Source organism: Sinocyclocheilus anshuiensis, unplaced genomic scaffold (genome assembly GCF_001515605.1).
Source record: "Sinocyclocheilus anshuiensis isolate Anshui unplaced genomic scaffold, SAMN03320099.WGS_v1.1 scaffold1161, whole genome shotgun sequence".
In the NCBI taxonomy this organism is placed as follows: domain Eukaryota; kingdom Metazoa; phylum Chordata; class Actinopteri; order Cypriniformes; family Cyprinidae; genus Sinocyclocheilus; species Sinocyclocheilus anshuiensis.
This window is the reverse complement of record NW_015558611.1, coordinates 617,177-636,844: the sequence shown is the minus strand read 5'-3', so window position 1 is coordinate 636,844 and position 19,668 is coordinate 617,177. Positions and strand designations below refer to the sequence as shown.

Genomic DNA, 19,668 nt, shown 5'->3' with positions numbered 1-19,668 from the left:
TTTAGAGCCTGTCTATAGCTGGACATACTGTTTTTCCACGCAATTCTAAAAACTTCCAAGTTAGTTTTTCTCCATTTGCGCTCAAGACTACGAGTTTTTTTCTTGAGAGAATGGGTATTACTGTTGTACCATGGCGCAGTACGTTTTTCACTAACCTTTTTCAGTTTGATGGGGGCAACAGCTTCTAATGTTTTAGAAAAGATAGTGCCCATGTTGCTAGTCATTTCATCTAGTTCATGTGTATTTATGGGTACAGAAAGCAGTTGAGATAAATCAGGCTGGTTATTTGTGAATCTGTCTTTGGTGGCTGGAACAATAGTTCTGCCCGGACGATAACGCGGAGCCATATAGTTAATATCAGTAATACGCAGCATGCACGATACAAGGAAATGGTCAGTAACATCATCACTTTGAGGTACGATATCTATATCAGTAAGATCAATTCCATGCGATATCATTAAATCTAGCGTATGATTAAAACAATGAGTGGGCCCGGTGATGTTTTTAAGTAAATATAAGTAAATAATTAGACATGAAATATTGATTTGAGTTGAATATTTTCTTAGTTTTTTAAATACAAAGCTTATGAAAAGAAGTTCCTAACAAACTGCTAGACGAAGTTCAGACAAGACGGATATTTAAGGCATAATGTACAGTCATTTCACTAATTACACAGCTTTTCACCACATTAATAAAGATATTAATGAGGAAAAAAACATTTTAAGATCTTACCTTTTTATTATCTTAAGTCCAATACAGTGTACAAAACAACCGTTGTGGCAACAAGACGAAAACTTCATCAATACTATTTGTATTTCAAGAGGCTTTTTTTCAGCAACTGTTTAGTATCTTCATGTTTTGGAGATATTTTTGTGTTTCTTTAATTGCACAATTGGGTTTTTAATCATCACATCTCACCTTGTCACATCAAGTTACATTATAGTAGTAAGCAGCTTGAGTGTGTGTATGTGTGTTTTAAAATGAATACAATCACTCAAGAGGTAACAACAATTTGTACAATTCTGGAAAAGTCATTTCTCAAATACATTTTGAGTACTTATTTTGTTATTATTTTCCTTTATTCACTCCAGGATTTGGGAATATCTCACCTCACACAGAGGGTGGACGCATCTTCTGTATTATCTTTGCCCTGTTGGGAATTCCTCTGTTTGGATTCTTGCTGGCAGGAGTGGGAGATCAGCTCGGAACAATCTTCGGAAAGGCAATTGCTAAAGTGGAGGGGATGATTGATGTGAGTTAAAGCAGTCTTTTATATATGTATGCATTGATATTAACTATTAGTACAGTCAGTCCAAAATCATTTTACATTTATGTAATTTACATCAGACATGACATCAGAAGTGAGTACAGATGATTCCAAATTGTAAAGTTGACAAGTATGTCCTATTGGTTTAAACAACCAAAAACAAACACTGGTTTGTTTTTGGTTGTTTAAGACTATATTGAAGACTATATTGAAGATACAGGTCTTAAAGTATAAACTCAATGCAACAAAAGTCAGTAGTGCCCAGTCCTATTCCTGGAGATTACCTTTATGCAAAATTCAGCTCCGACCCTGATCAACCACACATGAACCAGCTAATTAAGATCTTCATGAGCACCTGATTAATTCAAGACAGGTGTGTTGGAGTAGGACTGGACCTGAACTCTGCAGGTAGATACAGTAATGCCGAGTTCACACTGCATGATTTTCAAACTCGTCGGACAGTAAAAATCGCATTCGGGGGTAAAATATACATTTTTTTGGCGGGGTTCTCCTGGTACAATTCACATTCCAGGGCCTAAATATCACGTTATTGGGGTCGCTTCAACCTGCTGACATAAAAAACAACCGGCGGCAATTGCGGATTTGGCAACACTGGTCCGCAAACTACGTTTCATATAACTCCTCCCCGAACTTCCTGCTGCCCTGTATCGTGCTCTCGCATTGGCTGTAGGTCATCGCCGATGTGTTTTTCAGTCAGAACTCATTTCACACAGCGTGATTGTGAATCGCCGACAGCTCCAGATATTTAGCATGCCAAATATTTCACAGGCATCGGCGACGTGTCGGCAATTCCCTCAGATCATGTCTTTGATAATTCACACTGCGTGATTGTCCCTCGCGTGAACGAGCACCGATTTTCCTCCGATTTCAGGCATTTGTCGGCGATTTCGCTAAACCTGTCGGCGACTGAAAAATCGGGCTAAAATCGTGCAGTGTGAACTCGGCATTAGGGTGCTTCTCAATATCCCTTTTCGTTTCCTCGCTCCTCCGTCCTCCTTCCTACGACCCGGAAACCGATCGAGCTCAGCCATCTTGAAGGACATCTCAATTCTCTAATTGCACCGCGAGGAGGCGAGGAGTGAGGAGGCTTCCTGAGGAGTCATGAGCGAGGATACACATATTTATTATGAGTGTCTTAAATAACAAACTTTAACAACATGAGGGCAGATCCCTTTAGCCCAGCTGATGATGCTTTGAAGTGATGCTAAAGGGAATGAGGATATATAATTTCACTTGATTCAATTCCTCCATCCTCGTGTCTTTTCCTTGCGTCCTTCCCTCGCATCCTGAAGGGGAGGATGCACAAATAAGAATTGAGAAGCACCCTAGATCTCCAGAAATAGGATTGGGCACCCCTGAAAAGTGAATACACCTGTGAGTGAGTACATCTGTGATTTCCTAACTGCATGAACATGTCTGCATTGTGGCTCCATAGAGGAATTAAAATATCTGATTTTAAGACTTAATAAAAATGTAAAAGAATACAGGAAAATTGGTTACAAATTAAAAACAGTCGAAACACAATTGCAGCAGAAATCAGAAGGTACGAATGAGCCATATTACCATTAATCAGAGCCGCAGTGGCCATTCTCCTAAAATAATTACACAGGCAGTGTGCTACTTGCACAATCTTGCTCTGAAAAACAGACAGGCAAGTGCTTCAGACCCAGCTCAGGGTTTATTAATATAAATCAGAATTTCTGTAACCACTCAGACAGTGCACAGGACACTGCATTTCTTCACTTATATCCCTCGTGTATTCTATCTTTCTCTACTCCTTCAGGAGATTTGTAAAGTGCATGAGTAGCTATATGTCACATCACATTCCCAACACTGCAGACCATCCCAGTCTTCTACCCATGCTCTGTCCACAGCCCTTCACAGCTGATAAAGTCACTTTCAGCTTTTCTATACTTGCTCTCTTTTGACTTCCTGTTTGTACAGCATGATCAAAGGCAGCACAGATGGAAGCACACTGTCTTCACTAAGTGCTCTTGCTACTCATTGATCAAACATGTTCCACTTAATTAATTGTATTTTAATTTGGTCTGTTCAGGAGTTCATGACCCCTAGAGGACGCAGTGTCTCGTTCCCTACTCAGGGAACCATGGTTACACAAGTAACCTGAGACGTTTTATTAGTACTCCCTAATGCAGTTAATTTAAAGGTGCACTCAGTGGGTGCTTCTTACTATGCTAATAAATGTTTCCTCGCTCCCCCATCCTGTGACCAGAAAATCTATTGTCTGCCATCATGAAGGATGTATTAATTATGTAATTGCACCACAGTTGACCTTACAACAGCATTTTACTTAATCATGGCCATTGCTTTTCAAAGGAAGGTACTTTATCTATATCTATCACAAAATGGTGTTACACGATGGCTTGTTCACTGATGTACCGGATGACTTTGGAATAAATTACTTCACTGCAAGAAAAAAAATCACAAAGCTAGATGCATAAACACTTTCAGAGACAAATGTCCCAGCTATTGCTAAATTTACCATTAATGTGTGGTATAACAACTCAATCAGGTGTAGCTAATCATCTTCTCAATGGCACACAAAGCCATTTGACTTTCAACTGTGATCAGCTGTGGTCATTTTGATCCACTCAGCATGAAAAGAGCTTTCCTGGAGCATTTCAGTCCTTAGTAGTGCAGCTGACAAAGACAATCAACTATCGGTGGCAAGACACTGTCAAAAGATCTCCGGGATAAAGTTGTGGACAGGCACAAGTCAGGAGATGGATACAATTTTTGTAAAGCTTTTATCAATGCCTAGAAGCACAGTGAAGTCTGTTATTAAGAAGTGGAAGGTATTTGGTACAACACGGACCCTTCCTGGATCAGGACGTCGCTCCAAACTGGATGAAAGAACCGGAGGAAACTGGTCATAGAGGCAACCAAGAGGCCGACAGCAACTCTGAAACAGCGGCAGGAATTTATAATAAAGAGTGGTCATTGTGTGCATGTGACAACAATATCACAAATTCTCCACAAATGTGGCTTGTATGGGAGGGTTGCAAGAAAAAAGCCACTCCTCAAGAAAGGCCACATGCAGTCACGACAGTCACTTTGCCAAAACACACCTTGAAGATTCTGAAGCAGATGAGACTAAAATTGAATTATTTGGCCTTATTAACACCAAACAATATGTCTGGCAGAAATCCAATACAGCTCACCATCCAAATAACAGCATTCCTCCAGTAAAGCATGGAGGTGGTGATCTCCTGTTATGGGGAGTTTCTCTGCAGCAGCAGAGACTGGAGCACTTGTCAGGATAGAAGGAAAAATGGATGGGGCAAAATACAGTCAAATTCCTGAGGAAAACCTGCCTTCTGCCAGAAAGTTGTCAATGGGAAGAAGGTTTACCTTCCAGCATGACAATAGTTATGTTTCCATCCAAAGATGCGAATTTAACTTGTGCGCAAAACTGGAATATTGCTTTCAGAGGTGGATGGCTGCTATTTGGGAACGCAGTCGTGTAAGACAGTTATACAGACATACTTTGATGACAGACATTGCTCAGGCATTTCAGAATGACCAAAACAACATTTTATTGCAGCGAGATCGGTCCGCTGGTTAGTCAAGTTATCCCGTCCCATCGTGCAAAGTCACATGACTTTTTTTGATGCGCATGGAGGAATTTATTCAGTAAATGTGTTTCCATTTTTGTTTCCATTTTTTCTTATCGGATAAAAAGTTTATCCTACTCAGTTGTGCGCATAAGTTTTTTTTTTTAATGTGTATTTTTAGAATTTATGCGCATTTTGGCATTTCCATCCAGCGTTTTTTTTTTTTATGCAATATTCCAAAATGCGCATAAAAATAGGTGGATGGAAACACAGCTAATGACCCAAATCACACAGCAAAACTGAACACACAGTGGTTGTAGGAGAAACAGGTGAATGTCCTTGCATGGCCTAGTCAGAGCCCAGACTTAAACCCCACTGAAAATCTGTGGAATGACTTTAAGACTGCAGTTCACAAATGCTCACCATCAAATTGAACTGAACTTGAGCAGTTCTGCAAAGAACAGCGGGCAAATATTCCAAAGTCTAGATGTGCAAAGTTAGTAGAGACAAATCCTAACAGACTAAAGGCTGTAATTAAAGCAAAAGGTGCTTCAACAAAATACTGACACAAGAGCATGATCCTTTTTCCAACTCCAACTTTTCTGACATGTTGGTGTTATATCTTTACTTGTATGTTGCACTGAGTAAATACAACTGGATAAAACAAAAACTGTGTCCATCTTCATTTCAGGCTGCAAAGCAACACCATGTCATTATTTTACAGGGGGTGATTCTTTTCTATACCCACTGTATATTAAGTGTTGTACTGAAAATAAAATAATGTTAAGAGTTACAGTTGCTGTCAGTGAAAGTGAACACATTACATAGATAAAAGGGAGGTGTACTGATAGGGACTTCAATACCCCAAATGCATAAGCAAGGTAGTGTACGAGGAGGTGTCGGGAAAGAAGGAAGGAAAGAATAAACAGTGACCTGGGGAGATGCACACAGGTGTCGGGAATCTTGTTTAATGTCCTAATTGCAGTGATGATACTGAACAACTAGCTCCATATAAAATGAAACCGCTTTATTAAAAGATGTCTGGAGTCTTCGTCTTGTTAGTGTAATGATTTTTCTCAAAAGTGTTTTTCATTATGCGTAAAATGTTTTTAATTACCAAAAAATTAGAGTGCATCTCGAAATGAGCAGAAACAGACTACACTGTACTTTACATACACTCACATTCAGTGTGAGTGGGTTTAGTGTGAAACCCCTGGACATCTCTTTAGCAGAATATTGTAGAAGACACAGAGATGGGCTCTTTTTATTTGGGGCATTGTATTTAGGCTTTTTGGGCCCCTGCCTTATCACAGCTTTACAATGTCTAAAGCAGGGGTGTCCAATCCTGCTTCTGGAGGGCCAACGTCCTGAAGAGTTTAGCTCTAGCTTGCTCACCAGGAAGTTTATAGTGTGTCTGAAGACCTTGACTAATTTGTTCAGGTGTAGTTAATTACGGTTAGTTAAATTGTTAAACTCTGAAGGTTAGTGGCCCTTCAGGGACAGGTTTGGACAGCCCTGGTCTCAGAGTCGGGGTTTCCAGTTCTGCTCCTGGAAGGCCACCCTCCTGCACAGTTTAGCTCCAACACACCTGCCTAGAAGTTTTGAATGATCCTTGAATAGCTGGTACAGGTGTGTTTAAGGCTGCGTTTACACTGGCACAAAAAATCCGATCTTTCGCTCACATCTGACACAGATCGGAATTTGTTGCACATGTGTAAACACAAAAACCCGCACGAGATCCGATTTTTTTGCATCCGATCTGAGCCACTTCCAAATGTGGATTTAATCGGATACACCTCTGATATCTGGACATCTGACCTACGTCTAAACACACATATCCGATTCTCCACCGAACTCCCAATGCGAGGGCGACACATTTGCTTATAAAGATTTTTAATGGCGTTTTAATGCCGGCGTGCTGTATGCGCTTGCATTTTATTGAGATGGAAACTTTTTATAGGTAAGAAATTGCACATTCAGGAGCTGGTTTTCAACCCCCGCCCCGTGAATTTTGAAAATACAACAGCTAAAAGCTACATATATTTCTCAGCAGTGAGGTGATAACTTAGCAGTTTTTGTAATTAAACCGACAAGCTTGTTTGCAATGCTTCACAATCGCTCGCTCGCACGTGGGTGCATGCGTTCGTTCGTTCTCTCGCTCTCTCCTTAATTAATTCGAATTCATTTCAATAAATATCATCTTTATTTCACTAAAGAATTCTACCTCTAACGAGCTGTAGATAAAATAGTCTAACAAATTAAAATTACTGTTATTTTCCGGTCTTTATCCTTTCAGTCAGTTTGTGCTGCAAAACATCCATGACAGCCGTTGTCCATTATATAAATAATTTTAATAGCACGGCCATTTAAAACCCGAGGGTCTACCATGTGCATAGTAAAGCGATCACTGCAGACAATCCTTTTGGGTGGGAATTAATGTAAACATGGATATCGGATACCAGTCGTGTCTAAAGTGAATGTAAACAGACGTGCCAAAAAATCGGATATGGTCAAAAGATCGGATCTGTGCATTAAGACTTGCAGTGTAAACGCAGCCTACTTAAGGCTAGAGCTTAACTTGGCTAGAAGGAGCATGAGCTCTTTTGATTTGTGGCAGTGCATTAACTCCAACATCCTGGCACAGAGTGTTGTCAAGGCAAACACCGCTCCCATTTTATTTCTTCAATCATTTTTTCAAAAAATTTACCAGTTTGTATAAGTATATTCACTGGATTCTGCAAATTTACATAATTTATTAATCCGTCCTTCCATCCATCTGTGGACACCTCCATCTTTCCATCCGTCCTTTTTTCTGTCCTCAGAAGTGGAATGTGAGTCAAACCAAGATCCGTGTGATTTCTACCGTGCTTTTCATTTTGTTTGGTTGTCTCCTCTTCGTCGCCCTGCCGGCCATCATATTCAAACACATTGAGGGCTGGAGTGCACTGGAGTCCATCTACTTTGTCGTCATTACCTTGACAACCATTGGCTTTGGAGATTTTGTTGCGGGCGAGGGTGAGCGACGCCAGCACGAAGAGAACAGTGGTGAGCGTAAATGAGACACACATGCATGTGCTAGGTGATTTGCAAAATGGATTATAGCATCATGTCTTGTTTGTTCAGGTGGTTCTGAGTTGGAGTACCTAGACTACTACAAGCCCCTGGTGTGGTTCTGGATCCTGATTGGTTTAGCGTACTTCGCTGCTGTTCTCAGTATGATTGGAGATTGGTTTCGTGTCATATCCAAGAAAACAAAAGAGGAGGTATGTTCTCATGTGATGCAATAAATTATGCAATTTTTAAACAACAGCTGCACTCACACATGTATGCAAGGCTTTAAAGCCAACATGAAATTAAAACAGAACCTAGTGATAGTTTACCCAGAGATAAGTTTTTTTTTTTTTTTTTTTTTGGTTCCCTATTTCATAATTCAACATCATGTTGCTCCAAACCAATTTGCTGTATTTGCATTTTTTTCCAATGGCAGATGGTCATGCAGTCTCTGTCAAGCGCTAAATAGAGAAAAACGACAGAGCCAAAGTAGTATCATTAAAATCCATATCCATCCAAATTTATATATTCTTTGTATTCTAAAGTTATATTATGATATCTTTGTGTAAAGAACAGACTAAGATATGTAATTTTTCACTCATAAAATTTCCCTCTCATCCAGCTCCCAAATGTCATTCTTCTTTGCACAAATTTGAACTGAAATACTGCGTTTCATTTAGACGTGAGAACCAACGCATTTGGTTTCAGGTTGGTGCTATTTGTCTACATTTGCCATTTTAACATTTGTAGTTGCAAATAATGATTGAATTTCCTTTTAAACCATTTATCACACAAAAACTACCATATGCTTTCAGAAGACTTGGCACATGAGTCGCAGACCACTGTTATGTTTTTGTTTTTTTAATTGTCCTTTTTGGAGCACGTGGTGTGTTTGCAATCAAGTGTCATTAAAGAGCTACATAAAGTTCCTTCAGACAAAGTTACTTAAAAAATTTCCCTTTATGGAAAAAAGCACATACTGTTTGGAACAACATGAGATGAGTAAATAACAACAGAATATTTGGTGCACTAACCCCAACATGTTTTTTAATTTTTTTTTGTAATGTCAATCTATTTATTTTTGGCATACTGTAGGTAGGAGAATTTCGAGCTCATGCCGCCGAATGGACTGCTAATGTGTCCGCTGAGTTTAAAGAGACACGTCGACGATTGAGTGTCGACATTTATGACAAATTCCAGCGTGCTGCATCAATCAAGCGCAAAATGTCAGCTGAAATAAACCTCAGCCCACCTGTCAATCAGCAGATGACACCAGGGAAACGTGCACATTCAGTTAACCTTGGAGATGAGAGAGAGGTGTATCCCTACACATTTGTACGAAACGGAAGCTTATTCCTCAACGGTCTTATCCCGGATTACGCTGACCATCGGGACATCACTAAAATACAAACACAATGAGTTGGAACTAAAGATGTTCACAGATAAACTGTGGAAAGATAAGATGTATAAAGAGGATGCAAAGAAAAGACACAAAATGTTTATATAAAAAATAATGTGTATCCTAACTTTTAATGTGGACAAAATCATTGATTTCTACTGACGGCCACGCAAAAGTAGCCATGCATTCTAATTATTAATTTTTGTTGGCAACATATAACGTTATTTTAATTGATGAGATTACAGATTAATACACTGTAGATGTTTCACAAGTTTTCTGTGGCAAGGCTCTACAAGGCATGACAGTCTTTCTGCTGCAGGAATAGGCTAATGTGGACAGCTGAGCACCTGCAATTGAAATGAATGCTAACGGAGAGCTCGCTTGAGGTATATTTCTTCCTGAGTGTCTACCACACTACGAGACAATGTCTACAAAGCCTGACTTTTGGTTCTGCCAGCATAATAAAGTCACAACCAGAAGAGACACAGTCAACAGGTAGGTGAAAGCGACTATAGCAGTCCTGCCGTCAGTCAAGTCAAAATTATCATATTTATGAGGTGACTGCACATGAACATCACTACAATGTCTTAATTACCAGTGGGAGATTTCTTTAAGGATAGTTTTAACCCTCCAAAGAAAAAAGGGTCACACATTGGCTGCTGTCTGTTTTATTATATATACTGTTCACCATTATTTGTACACTCAAAAAAAAAGTACAAAAGAGATCATTGGATCACTAGGTACTAATATATACATTTAAGATAATATACACCCTTTAGGGGTCAATCTGATCCATCTGATGAAAGAAGTGAAATAACATGACTTCAAATCAAAATCACATTATGAGAATATATATAACTTGTTCTATGCATCCACCAGCTGCACAACATTTCTAGATTTCATGCTTAAAAAAAAATAAATGTTAGATAAAGAGTAATCTAAAAGGAATCTAAAAAGTAGTCAGAATACATTACCTAAAATGAAAAACCTAGATTACTTTACTAACTTCAGTTTTAATCATGTAATCTATAATCAGTAATGGACTACAATTTGTAAATAATCTGCCCAGCTTTGTTTGCAGCTACCAGTTCATTTTAGCAAATCGGTTCGTTCAAATTATTAATTTCAATTAACTGACTCAAAAACAGAATTGCTTTCCTTTCATCACACAACAGCATTTGCAAAAATCCCAGCATTTGTCATTACTGAGCTTTCAATTCATTGTTTTTAAAGTGAAAGTGAAAGTGACAAAGTGACAAAGTGACACGACATGTGGCCAAGTATGGTGACCCATACTCGGAATTAGTGCTTTGCATTTACCCATCCAAAGTGCACACACACAGCAGTGAACACACATACACCGTGAACACACACCCGGAGCAGTGGGCAGCCATTTATGCTGGGGCGCCCGGGGAGCAGTTGGGGGTTCGGTGCCTTGCTCAAGGGCACCTCAGTCGTGGTATTGAAGGTGGTATTGAAGCGCTGTACATTCACTTCCCCCACCTACAATCCCTGCCGGTACGAGACTCGTACCCACAACCTTTTTGGGTTATGAGTCCGACTCTCTAACCATTAGGCCACGACTTCCCTATATTTACAATATATATATATATATACAGTATATATATATATATATAAATAAAAGTACGACTTTTTGTAAAGCTGCTTTGAAACGTGAAAAACACTATACAGTACACATAAATTTGACTTGCCAAAACCAACCATAGCACTCTTTTGAATGTTTTATGGTCTCACACCTTAATTTGTGTGTATGTTTGTTCAACAGTGTTGATGATATATAGATTTTACTCAACATATTTAAAAAATTTCTCTGTTACAGTCCTTCCCATTGATTTCCTATGATTTGTCAACTTTGACCACTAACAGCCAATGTGTGCCTTTTTTATAACCACTCATCAAATGAAGGCCAGTTGTTTTTTTTTGTTTTTTACCCAGATTGTTTATCTATAAAAAATCACCAAAATGACATCAGTCAAAACTGACTGATAAGCTTTTTGGGCTAAAGCAGAATATTTGGATGTGTTGATTTGTGACTTGAGGTCTGAAGTGGACTCGAAGGCAGCAAAAGTATCTGAGCACAGGGTGCTCAAGTGTAGGGGGTCATTGTGGAGCCAGGTTCAGGTATAAAAGTGTTCTTCATGTAACATATTTGCAGAGCAAAGTCACATTGCTCCAAATCTAATTAAAGCTTTTAACACTAAGTATTTGTTGTGGCAGTCCAGCTTCAGTTTGAGCGATTCCCATTTTTGATCTGCTGCATGACTACTCCAGGCACATTTTACTGTGTCCTTGCTATTCGCTTACGTCATGGCATATCAAATACTGTTTCTGGGGCCAAGCCTCTACTCCATTTCAAGTGAGAATACTCTCAACAGCCATTTATGCTTTTAAAAATTCACAGTGTACACTACAGGTGCATCTCAATAAATTAGAATGTCGTAAAAGAACCAAAGACTTAAACTACTTCAGTCTGTGTGCATTGAATTTATTTAATACACGAGTTTCACAATTTGAGTTGAATTACTGAAATAAATTAACTTTTCCACGACATTCTAATTTATTGAGATGCACCTGCACAGTCTCTGGACTCATGGTACCCGGGACACGTGCATTTTATCATTAATTAACACAAGACATTAATCACTGTTTAGCCATTTGAGATTTTGGGATGGAGATAAAGGTTAGGATCATGATTTTTACCATTTATTGTTTGCTTTCAGGATCTGAAGCACCGTTCGGACCCAAAACGATGATGCATGGCATCAGATTTAAGTGAATGGGGGAAGAGCATAAACATTTGATTCCATCTGGATTTAACCTGCTCTCTTTTTAACCTACTAACATTATTCATAGAATTGTTGTGGTGTTCTAAAATAACCCTTACAAAATCAACTTTACTGTGCATTGCAATGGATTGCATTGAAAATGAAGTAGGATACAAAATTTTATTTTACTGTTGCTGATATATATCCCCCAACTCACGGCTGATCCATGGTTAGTGGGCAGCTTCAACATATGCAGATTTGGCAAGCTCAAACCATTGACCTTTTCCCATGCAGACACGGTGAAGAAGGATATGAGGAGAGTAATTTCATTGGGAGAACATGCTCACCTTTCTACTGCTGCTGCTGATGCTGCTTCTTATGTTTTTTTTTTGTTTGTTTTTTAATTGGGAACAGGTGCCTTCAGTTCATGGTTAATTATTGTTTCCCATGGCAACACTGACGGTCTCACAGAAGGCCCTCCAGTATGTAATCAACAAAAGCTGTTTTGAAATTATGAAAGAACTCCTCATTTGTAAGTCGCTTTGGATAAAAGCATCTGCTAAATGACCTAATGTAATGTAAATGTAGAACACATTTGAAACAGACTCTTACAATAGAATGTTTTATTTCAAGTGTATCATATTAGCCAACATAAACTACCGTTCAAAAGTGTGGGGTTGGTAACTGTTTACTGTTTACTGTTACTTTTGGTCACTTTTAGTGTTGAATATTTCTGCTGCCCTGGACTAAGTCACCTTGTGCAATCCTGACAAAAACTGCCTAACACCCCCTAACCAATCAGACCTCCAAAATCCCACTGTAGCCAGCAGAGCTGGTTAGATTACTTACAAATTGTAGTCTGTTACTAATTACTGATCACATGATGAAAACTGTAGTTAATAACGTAATCTAGGTTACTCATTTTAGGTAATGTATTCTGACTACTTTTTAGAATACTTTTTTTTTTATCAAACTTGTTTTAAACTTGCCATTAAACATACATGTTGATATATAAAAAAGGGAAAGAAAATATATTCCATTGTTTTATATCAGCATCATAAAATGCATTAAACAATACATTAGTTAGTTGATAGTGAGTCAATAGTGAGTTGATAAAAAGCTAATATTTAATTAAATCATAAAAATGTAAAATAAAAATAATTGAAACACTTGAACACTAAAACTTTGCCTGCATGTCAACTGCCATCAAAAAACTGTAAACATGCAAATGTGTTGTTAAATTATTTGAATTATATTTCAAGTAAATATTTTATTGTAAGGTGTTTGGCTGACAAAAACATTTGGGAATCCCTGCATTATATGAACAAACATTAATAAACATGAAAACAGAAAGGAACAATTAAAAGAGAAAAAAAGAATTTGGAGGAATCAATAAATTATCAATAATTTACTGCTCTTGTGTGAATAATATGTAGTCATGTTGTAATCCATAAAAATGTAACTGTAATCAGATTATGAGTATTTTAAAATGTAATATACTCTAATTACAAGTACTTAAATTTCGGAATCTGATTACATAATACAGATTACATGTACTCAGTTACTATCCATAAACAATCACATCTACACTGTAAAACATGATAGCCCAATTAAGTTATATGAACTTACTTTTTCTCTTTAACTCAATTTGTCAGTGTAAGTTTTGTATATTGAACTAAAGTTTACATGTTCTTAAGTTGGTTGATAAGTTGGTGAAACACAGCTTTTCAAGTTGAAACAGAATATATTTAAGTTAAGTTTACTCACATTTTTAAGGCAGCAGGTGAACTTTCATTTCTAAGTTTAACCAACTTGAAATGTTTTACAGTGTACACTTTAAAAAATGCTGGGTTGTTTCAACCCAAGTTTGGGTCAAATATGGACTAACCCAAATTTTGAGTTAAAAATGTAATTTAAATATTTAACCCAACAGCTGGGTTAGTCCATATTTGACCCATATTTTGAAACAACCCAGCATTTTTTAGTGTACTGTTACTGAACTTACTGGACAAAACACTTTTTTTTTTTCATGATCATTCAACGCTATCCAAGTACACCAAAATATTTTAACATGATAGCTTCTGTGCTGATGCCTCATTACAGTTCAGTTTAATGTAACTATTATTCTGCTTAGCAAGCGCTGCAACCTCTGACATCCAGATCGCTGGGCTGAGACTGCAGTTGCCATGGAGCTCTGAGACACATTTTAAGCCACAGCTCCACTCTGCTGCGAGGAATACCATGGTTGCCAAGCCATGACCGTAAATCTCGTCCTTCCTATACCCACTTGACACTCTTCAGGGAATGAAGAGAGACAGACAAATCAGACACAAGACTGTTTACAGATGAAATGTGTCCTCAGATGATTTAGAGTTCCAAAGGTCTCACAGGCACTCTGAAGGAGGCAGGAATTGATGTTTCTCTTGTAGTAGACTCACAGCTGAAAGCATTCTGGACTGATGTTTATAACTGAGTTCTACTTTTTTTCTCTAAAAAGGCTGTACACTGTTTTGAAGTGAACTAAAATGCCTTTTTCTTGTAAAGCAGCGCTGGGCAACTTCGGTCTTGGAGGGCCACTGACTGTCCTGCAGAGTTTAGTTCCAACCCACATCAAACACACCTGAACAAGCTAATCAATGTCTTTAAGATTACTATAAAGCTACAGTCAGGTGTGTTTGATTAGGGTTGGAGCTAAACTCTGCAGGACAGTGGCCCTCCAGGACCGAAGTTGCCCAGCCCCGTTGTAGCTCTGGTTGAACAAAACGCACCGATTTCTATTAGATTGTGATCTTAAAGTGCTATTCTGTTTCATCCCTGCTTAGATAACAACACACATTAAGATTAAGATCTTCAGGCAGTTTTGTTCTATTTTTTTAATTGTGTGTGAACCAGATTCTGTTAGTGACAAACTCATATCATACTCATAGAGCTGCGGCACAATTGGTTTCTGAAGGCTTTTGAGAGCCTAATTTTTATGATATTGGTTGCAAGTCTGAGATTGTTTTAACCCTCACAATCACAATTAAGATCAATCATAGTGAGCATTTTCAGGCATCAAAAGGTGAAGAGCAGAGGTTAGACGACCATAACATAATGACATGTGAAATTGATCTAGAAGCATTTACATTCCTGTTCTTGGAGTTTGTGTCAGATTGAATCTGTATTTACCAAATGTCCATCAAGTTTCTCTAAAAGCACAGTGACTTTGAGAAATCTACCGTATGCATGCATGCAAATTCTGCAGTTAGAATTTATATTGTATTTTCAGTATTTCTACACTATGACTTTCTACACTTGATCACTTCATGGCAAAGGTCAAATGTTTTAGGGGTGAAATAAGAAAAATAATAATCATAGATGACAAATGATTGTATGTAGTGTATACATGCTGTTTGTATATTGGTGCTCTGCATCTTTAAGCCAAAATAGGGGGAGTAAAGCTGATAATAAGTGTGAATATTAATGGATTCTTAACTGCACCAGCCTTTTTCAAATAAACTGAATCACATACATTCGATGTGTTTTCAACGGCTGTTCTGTGGCAATAAATCTGGACAGTAAATGGGAATTAATGGTGTTTCATTTTGTGAAAGTTTTTGAATGCATTGTTTTGTTCTCGCATTTGAATGCAGTCACTGCAGCACTGATGTATGTCAACACTGATTACAATATAGCTAGATCTAAAATCCAGAGGATCACTTTTTTCGTCGTTACATATCTTCATATCACCCAGAACCTAAAACTTGTTCTGTGGTAAATTATAGATGTAATTTTGTGACTTTCTGCAAAGATGCTGTTGATGACTTGACTTGATTTGGAAGCTTATAGATAACATTATTCCTTACCTTAAAGCAAAAGAGTAAGAACTTCATTTGTCCCATAACTGCAGCAAAAAAATATTGCTTTTCAGTTCTTTTAAGAAGACATTTCACATTCTTTCAATTATATTTCCCATTCGATTTTTAACTATAATTCTTTATTATAATGCCTCGGCAATAATAGTACAAAACTACAATCACATTCATTTGAATTAAATATTCATAATTAAATTGAATTAAATAAAATACATGATATTCATTACTAATGTAATGTTCTCTGGTGTGACTGAGCTCTGGGTGTTCCCTTCAAAAATCTGAGCCCTTATACATTTCTGATCTTCCAATCACAATGTCTTAAGTCATTTAAGAATAAATATATTCAAAATGTGGGGAATTTGACATTTTGGAGGCTCTAAATTAATCCACAATTTCCTGTAGGAGGAAATAGTTTTTATTGAAGTCATTTTTACTTACTCTCTGTGAAAGACTTTTTTACTAAAGTTCAGTCATAAACCAAGACTCGTAAAATTAGCTTGTCTTTCCTTAAGATAGATAAGTAGGTAAATTCATTAAACTGTGAGTATATTTCTGAGTAAATAACTCGGGAAGTAGAGATATCCTATAGATATCAGAAACCTCAAGACTTGGCAGCTGTTCAGAAATCATAATCCCAGCCTGAAAATTCCTCCTCTGCTTGGGTCTTATCATAGGGAAAGTGGTCAAAGTTTATATAGCAGGGACCCTGTAAACCAAAGAACCCACAAAGACCCAATCAATGAAACAGACTTTGTTACTTGGTGGCTTGTGATGTACAGTTGTGATTTATCCTGAAGCAGTTTTTAAAAAGCGGACAGTATCTTGTATTTGTTTGATGTTCTGCCAGATAAATCTATTACAATGTTGACAGTTACCACATAATCAAAATGGTTTGCCATTGAGGCAGAGTAAGACACCAGAAAAGTGCTACAAACAACCCAGGACTGCTAAGGAAGTATCATTATGAAACAGTAAGACGTTATACTTTTGCTAAAATTGAATTTAATATAATGTATGTTTAAAATTTGACCTTTCTTATAAGTCGAATAGTCGGTGCCTCCAGCTGCCCCATTCTTAATTTATGCCAGTTAATGCTGTTAAACCACCTGAGAAATAATTGAGAGAAAATGTCAATACACACATAACAGCAAAAACATTAATAACAAAAAACAGCACAAATGTCACATAAGCATAGTCAATACCATAACCATACTCATCTCAGTACTCAGTACTACTCAGTGTGTGTACAGACACACACACACATTTAAATGCAATGTACACCGAACTAAGCCTAATATACGTTCATAAAGCTTACCTGTGATGTCGGACATCTTTGATTCCATTTTTTGTATTGCCCAGACGCTGTCCAGGACGTGGCCTGCATGTCATGTAAACAACACATAAACTGAAGATTAAAAATGTAAATACCTAAAACACATTCAGGGGTGACATTTAAATAAAATATATATATTTTTTTATTGTAAAAACAACCCAAAGCCTCCATAATAGATTCAGAAATTACCTGCACAGTTTACCGATGAGAGACTTGGCACCTTCACCCATATATGATGGGAAATTCAGCACACCATCCAAGATCTTGGCATAGATTTTCTGTGGTTCTGAACTGGAGAATGGTGGACTTTAGGACAAATAAAACATTATTATTAATTTTAATTTAATTTTGCCCTAAACAAGATAAATACAAATTTAAACATAAATAAATTGCATTTATAACTGATTAATTAGCTTAAAAATTTATAACAAGTGCAAACTTGATAGCACATGCACACTCTCAGAAAAAAAGGTACAAAAGCTGTCACTGGGACAGTACCTTTTCAATAGGTACACTTTTGTACATTTTAGGTACTAATATGTACCTTTAAGGTACCAATATGGACTGTTTAGGTCCAAATTTGTGCCTTTTGAAAAGGTACTGCCCTAGTGATAGCTTTTGTACCTTTTTTTCTGAGAGTGCAAAAACGGATTGCATGCTTGAAATGTACAAAGCAGAGCATCATTTTCCACAGGTTTCCTTTGATGAATATAGCATTTTGGGGTGTTCCTCTATTCAGACGCAAAATGCAGGGTGTTGATTATGCTGTTATCCAAAATTATTTACGTTTGAAAGTAATTTCGGAAATTATGATTGCTAGAGCAAATTAATGCATTTGAAAGGCACTGAGCATCGTGTCTCACTGTGGCAGAACAAGATTTAAAAATTGATAAAAATCTGAACTGAATTTAATACTTTTTGATATTCACACAAAATCCACATCATAGAACTCTTATAACTCTAAGGGAAAAAAAAGACAATTGATTTGAATCTTTTCAACGCTGCTAACGCAATGATGCTAATGCATCTCACAAAATAAGGTCACAATATGCACACATAATTTGATACATTGCACAAGTAGTCTAGCTTGAAGATCTCAAAACCCCATCCCCACTAATTCAAATTCTGTTACATGTGTTCTATGTAGGTTCCTTGTGTTTTTGTGGCGACGAGATACATAGCAGACTGTCATCACTCAATGGCTGGATGTCTAAGTGGTGCCCGCAAAATAACATAGGTTTCATAGACAATTGGACGAGGTTTTGGGGCAGACCTGACCTGTTGAAAAGAGATGGTCTTCATCCCTCCTGGGGTGGTGCTGCTCTTCTCTCTAGAAATATGGCACATAGTCTTAGAGTTTGTACTTGACTAACTGGGGCCTAGGTCAGGAAGCAGACAGACTGGCTAAGCCGACCGTCCAAAAGGTAAAGGGGGAGGTGTTGCTACAATTTATAGCAATATTTTCAGTATTTCTCAGAGGGCGGGCTTCAAGTATAACTCGTTTGAAGTAATGATGCTTCCTATAACATTATCCAGAGAATCAAGTGTTAATGATAAATCCCCTGTGATGTTTGTACTGGCTACTGTATACAGGCCACCAGGGCACCATACAGACTTTATTAAAGAATTTGTGTAGTGCTGGCTGCAGAAAAAGTTTTAATTGTTGGTGATTTTAATATCCATGTTGATAATGAAAAAGATGCACTGGAATCAGCATTCATAGACATTTTGAACTCTATTGGGGTTAGACAACATGTGTCAGGACCTACTCATTGTCGAAATCATACTCTAGATTTAATACTGTCACATGGAATTGATGTTGATGGTGTTGAAATTATGTAGCCAAGCGATGACATCTCAGATCATTAACTAGTCTTGTGCAAACGTCATATAGCTAAAATTTTAAATTCTGCTCCTTGTTACAAGTATGGTAGAACCATCACACAACTTGATGATGTAACAGAAACTATGGACTCTCTCTTTTCTAGCATTTTAGATACGGTTGCTCCTTTACGCTTAAGGAAGATTAAGGAAAACTGTCTGACACTATGGTATAATGAGCAAATTCGCACCCTAAAGAGAGCAGCCCGGAAAATGGAGCGCAGCTGGAGGAAAACAAAACTATAGGTATTTCGTACTGCTTGGCGGGAAAGTACCTTATTCTACAGAAAAGCATTCAAAACGGCTAGACCTGATTACTTTTCGTCTCTTTTAGAAGAAAACAAACATAACCCCAGGCATTTATTCAATACAGTGGCTAAATTAACTAAAAATAAAGCATCAACAGGTGTTGAGATTTCCCAGCAGCACAGCAGTAATGACTTTATGAACTACTTTAGTTCCAAGATCGATACTATTAGAGATAAAATTGTAACCATGCAG

The 19,668-nt window shown here is 37.6% G+C and overlaps 2 protein-coding genes across 2 annotated transcripts in view; one reads left to right on the top strand and one right to left on the bottom strand.

Moving 5' to 3' along the window:
• The window catches only part of LOC107680301 (potassium channel subfamily K member 2-like), a 27,272-nt gene extending 17,874 nt beyond the window's left edge, over positions 1-9,398 (top strand). Inside the window, exons 4-7 of the mRNA XM_016476144.1 lie at positions 1,092-1,252; positions 7,686-7,908; positions 7,987-8,126; positions 9,010-9,398. Of these exons, the coding sequence (XP_016331630.1) occupies positions 1,092-1,252; positions 7,686-7,908; positions 7,987-8,126; positions 9,010-9,333 (848 nt within the window). The 3' untranslated portion in view covers positions 9,334-9,398. The remainder of the gene's footprint in view (positions 1-1,091; positions 1,253-7,685; positions 7,909-7,986; positions 8,127-9,009) is intronic.
• A 7,174-nt stretch (positions 9,399-16,572) lies between these two features.
• LOC107680302 (cGMP-dependent protein kinase 1-like) overlaps positions 16,573-19,668 on the bottom strand; it is a 17,180-nt gene continuing 14,084 nt past the window's right edge. Inside the window, exons 18-21 of the mRNA XM_016476145.1 lie at positions 17,476-17,592; positions 17,269-17,331; positions 16,984-17,059; positions 16,573-16,659 (exon numbers count right to left, since the gene is read on the bottom strand). Of these exons, the coding sequence (XP_016331631.1) occupies positions 16,573-16,659; positions 16,984-17,059; positions 17,269-17,331; positions 17,476-17,592 (343 nt within the window). The remainder of the gene's footprint in view (positions 16,660-16,983; positions 17,060-17,268; positions 17,332-17,475; positions 17,593-19,668) is intronic.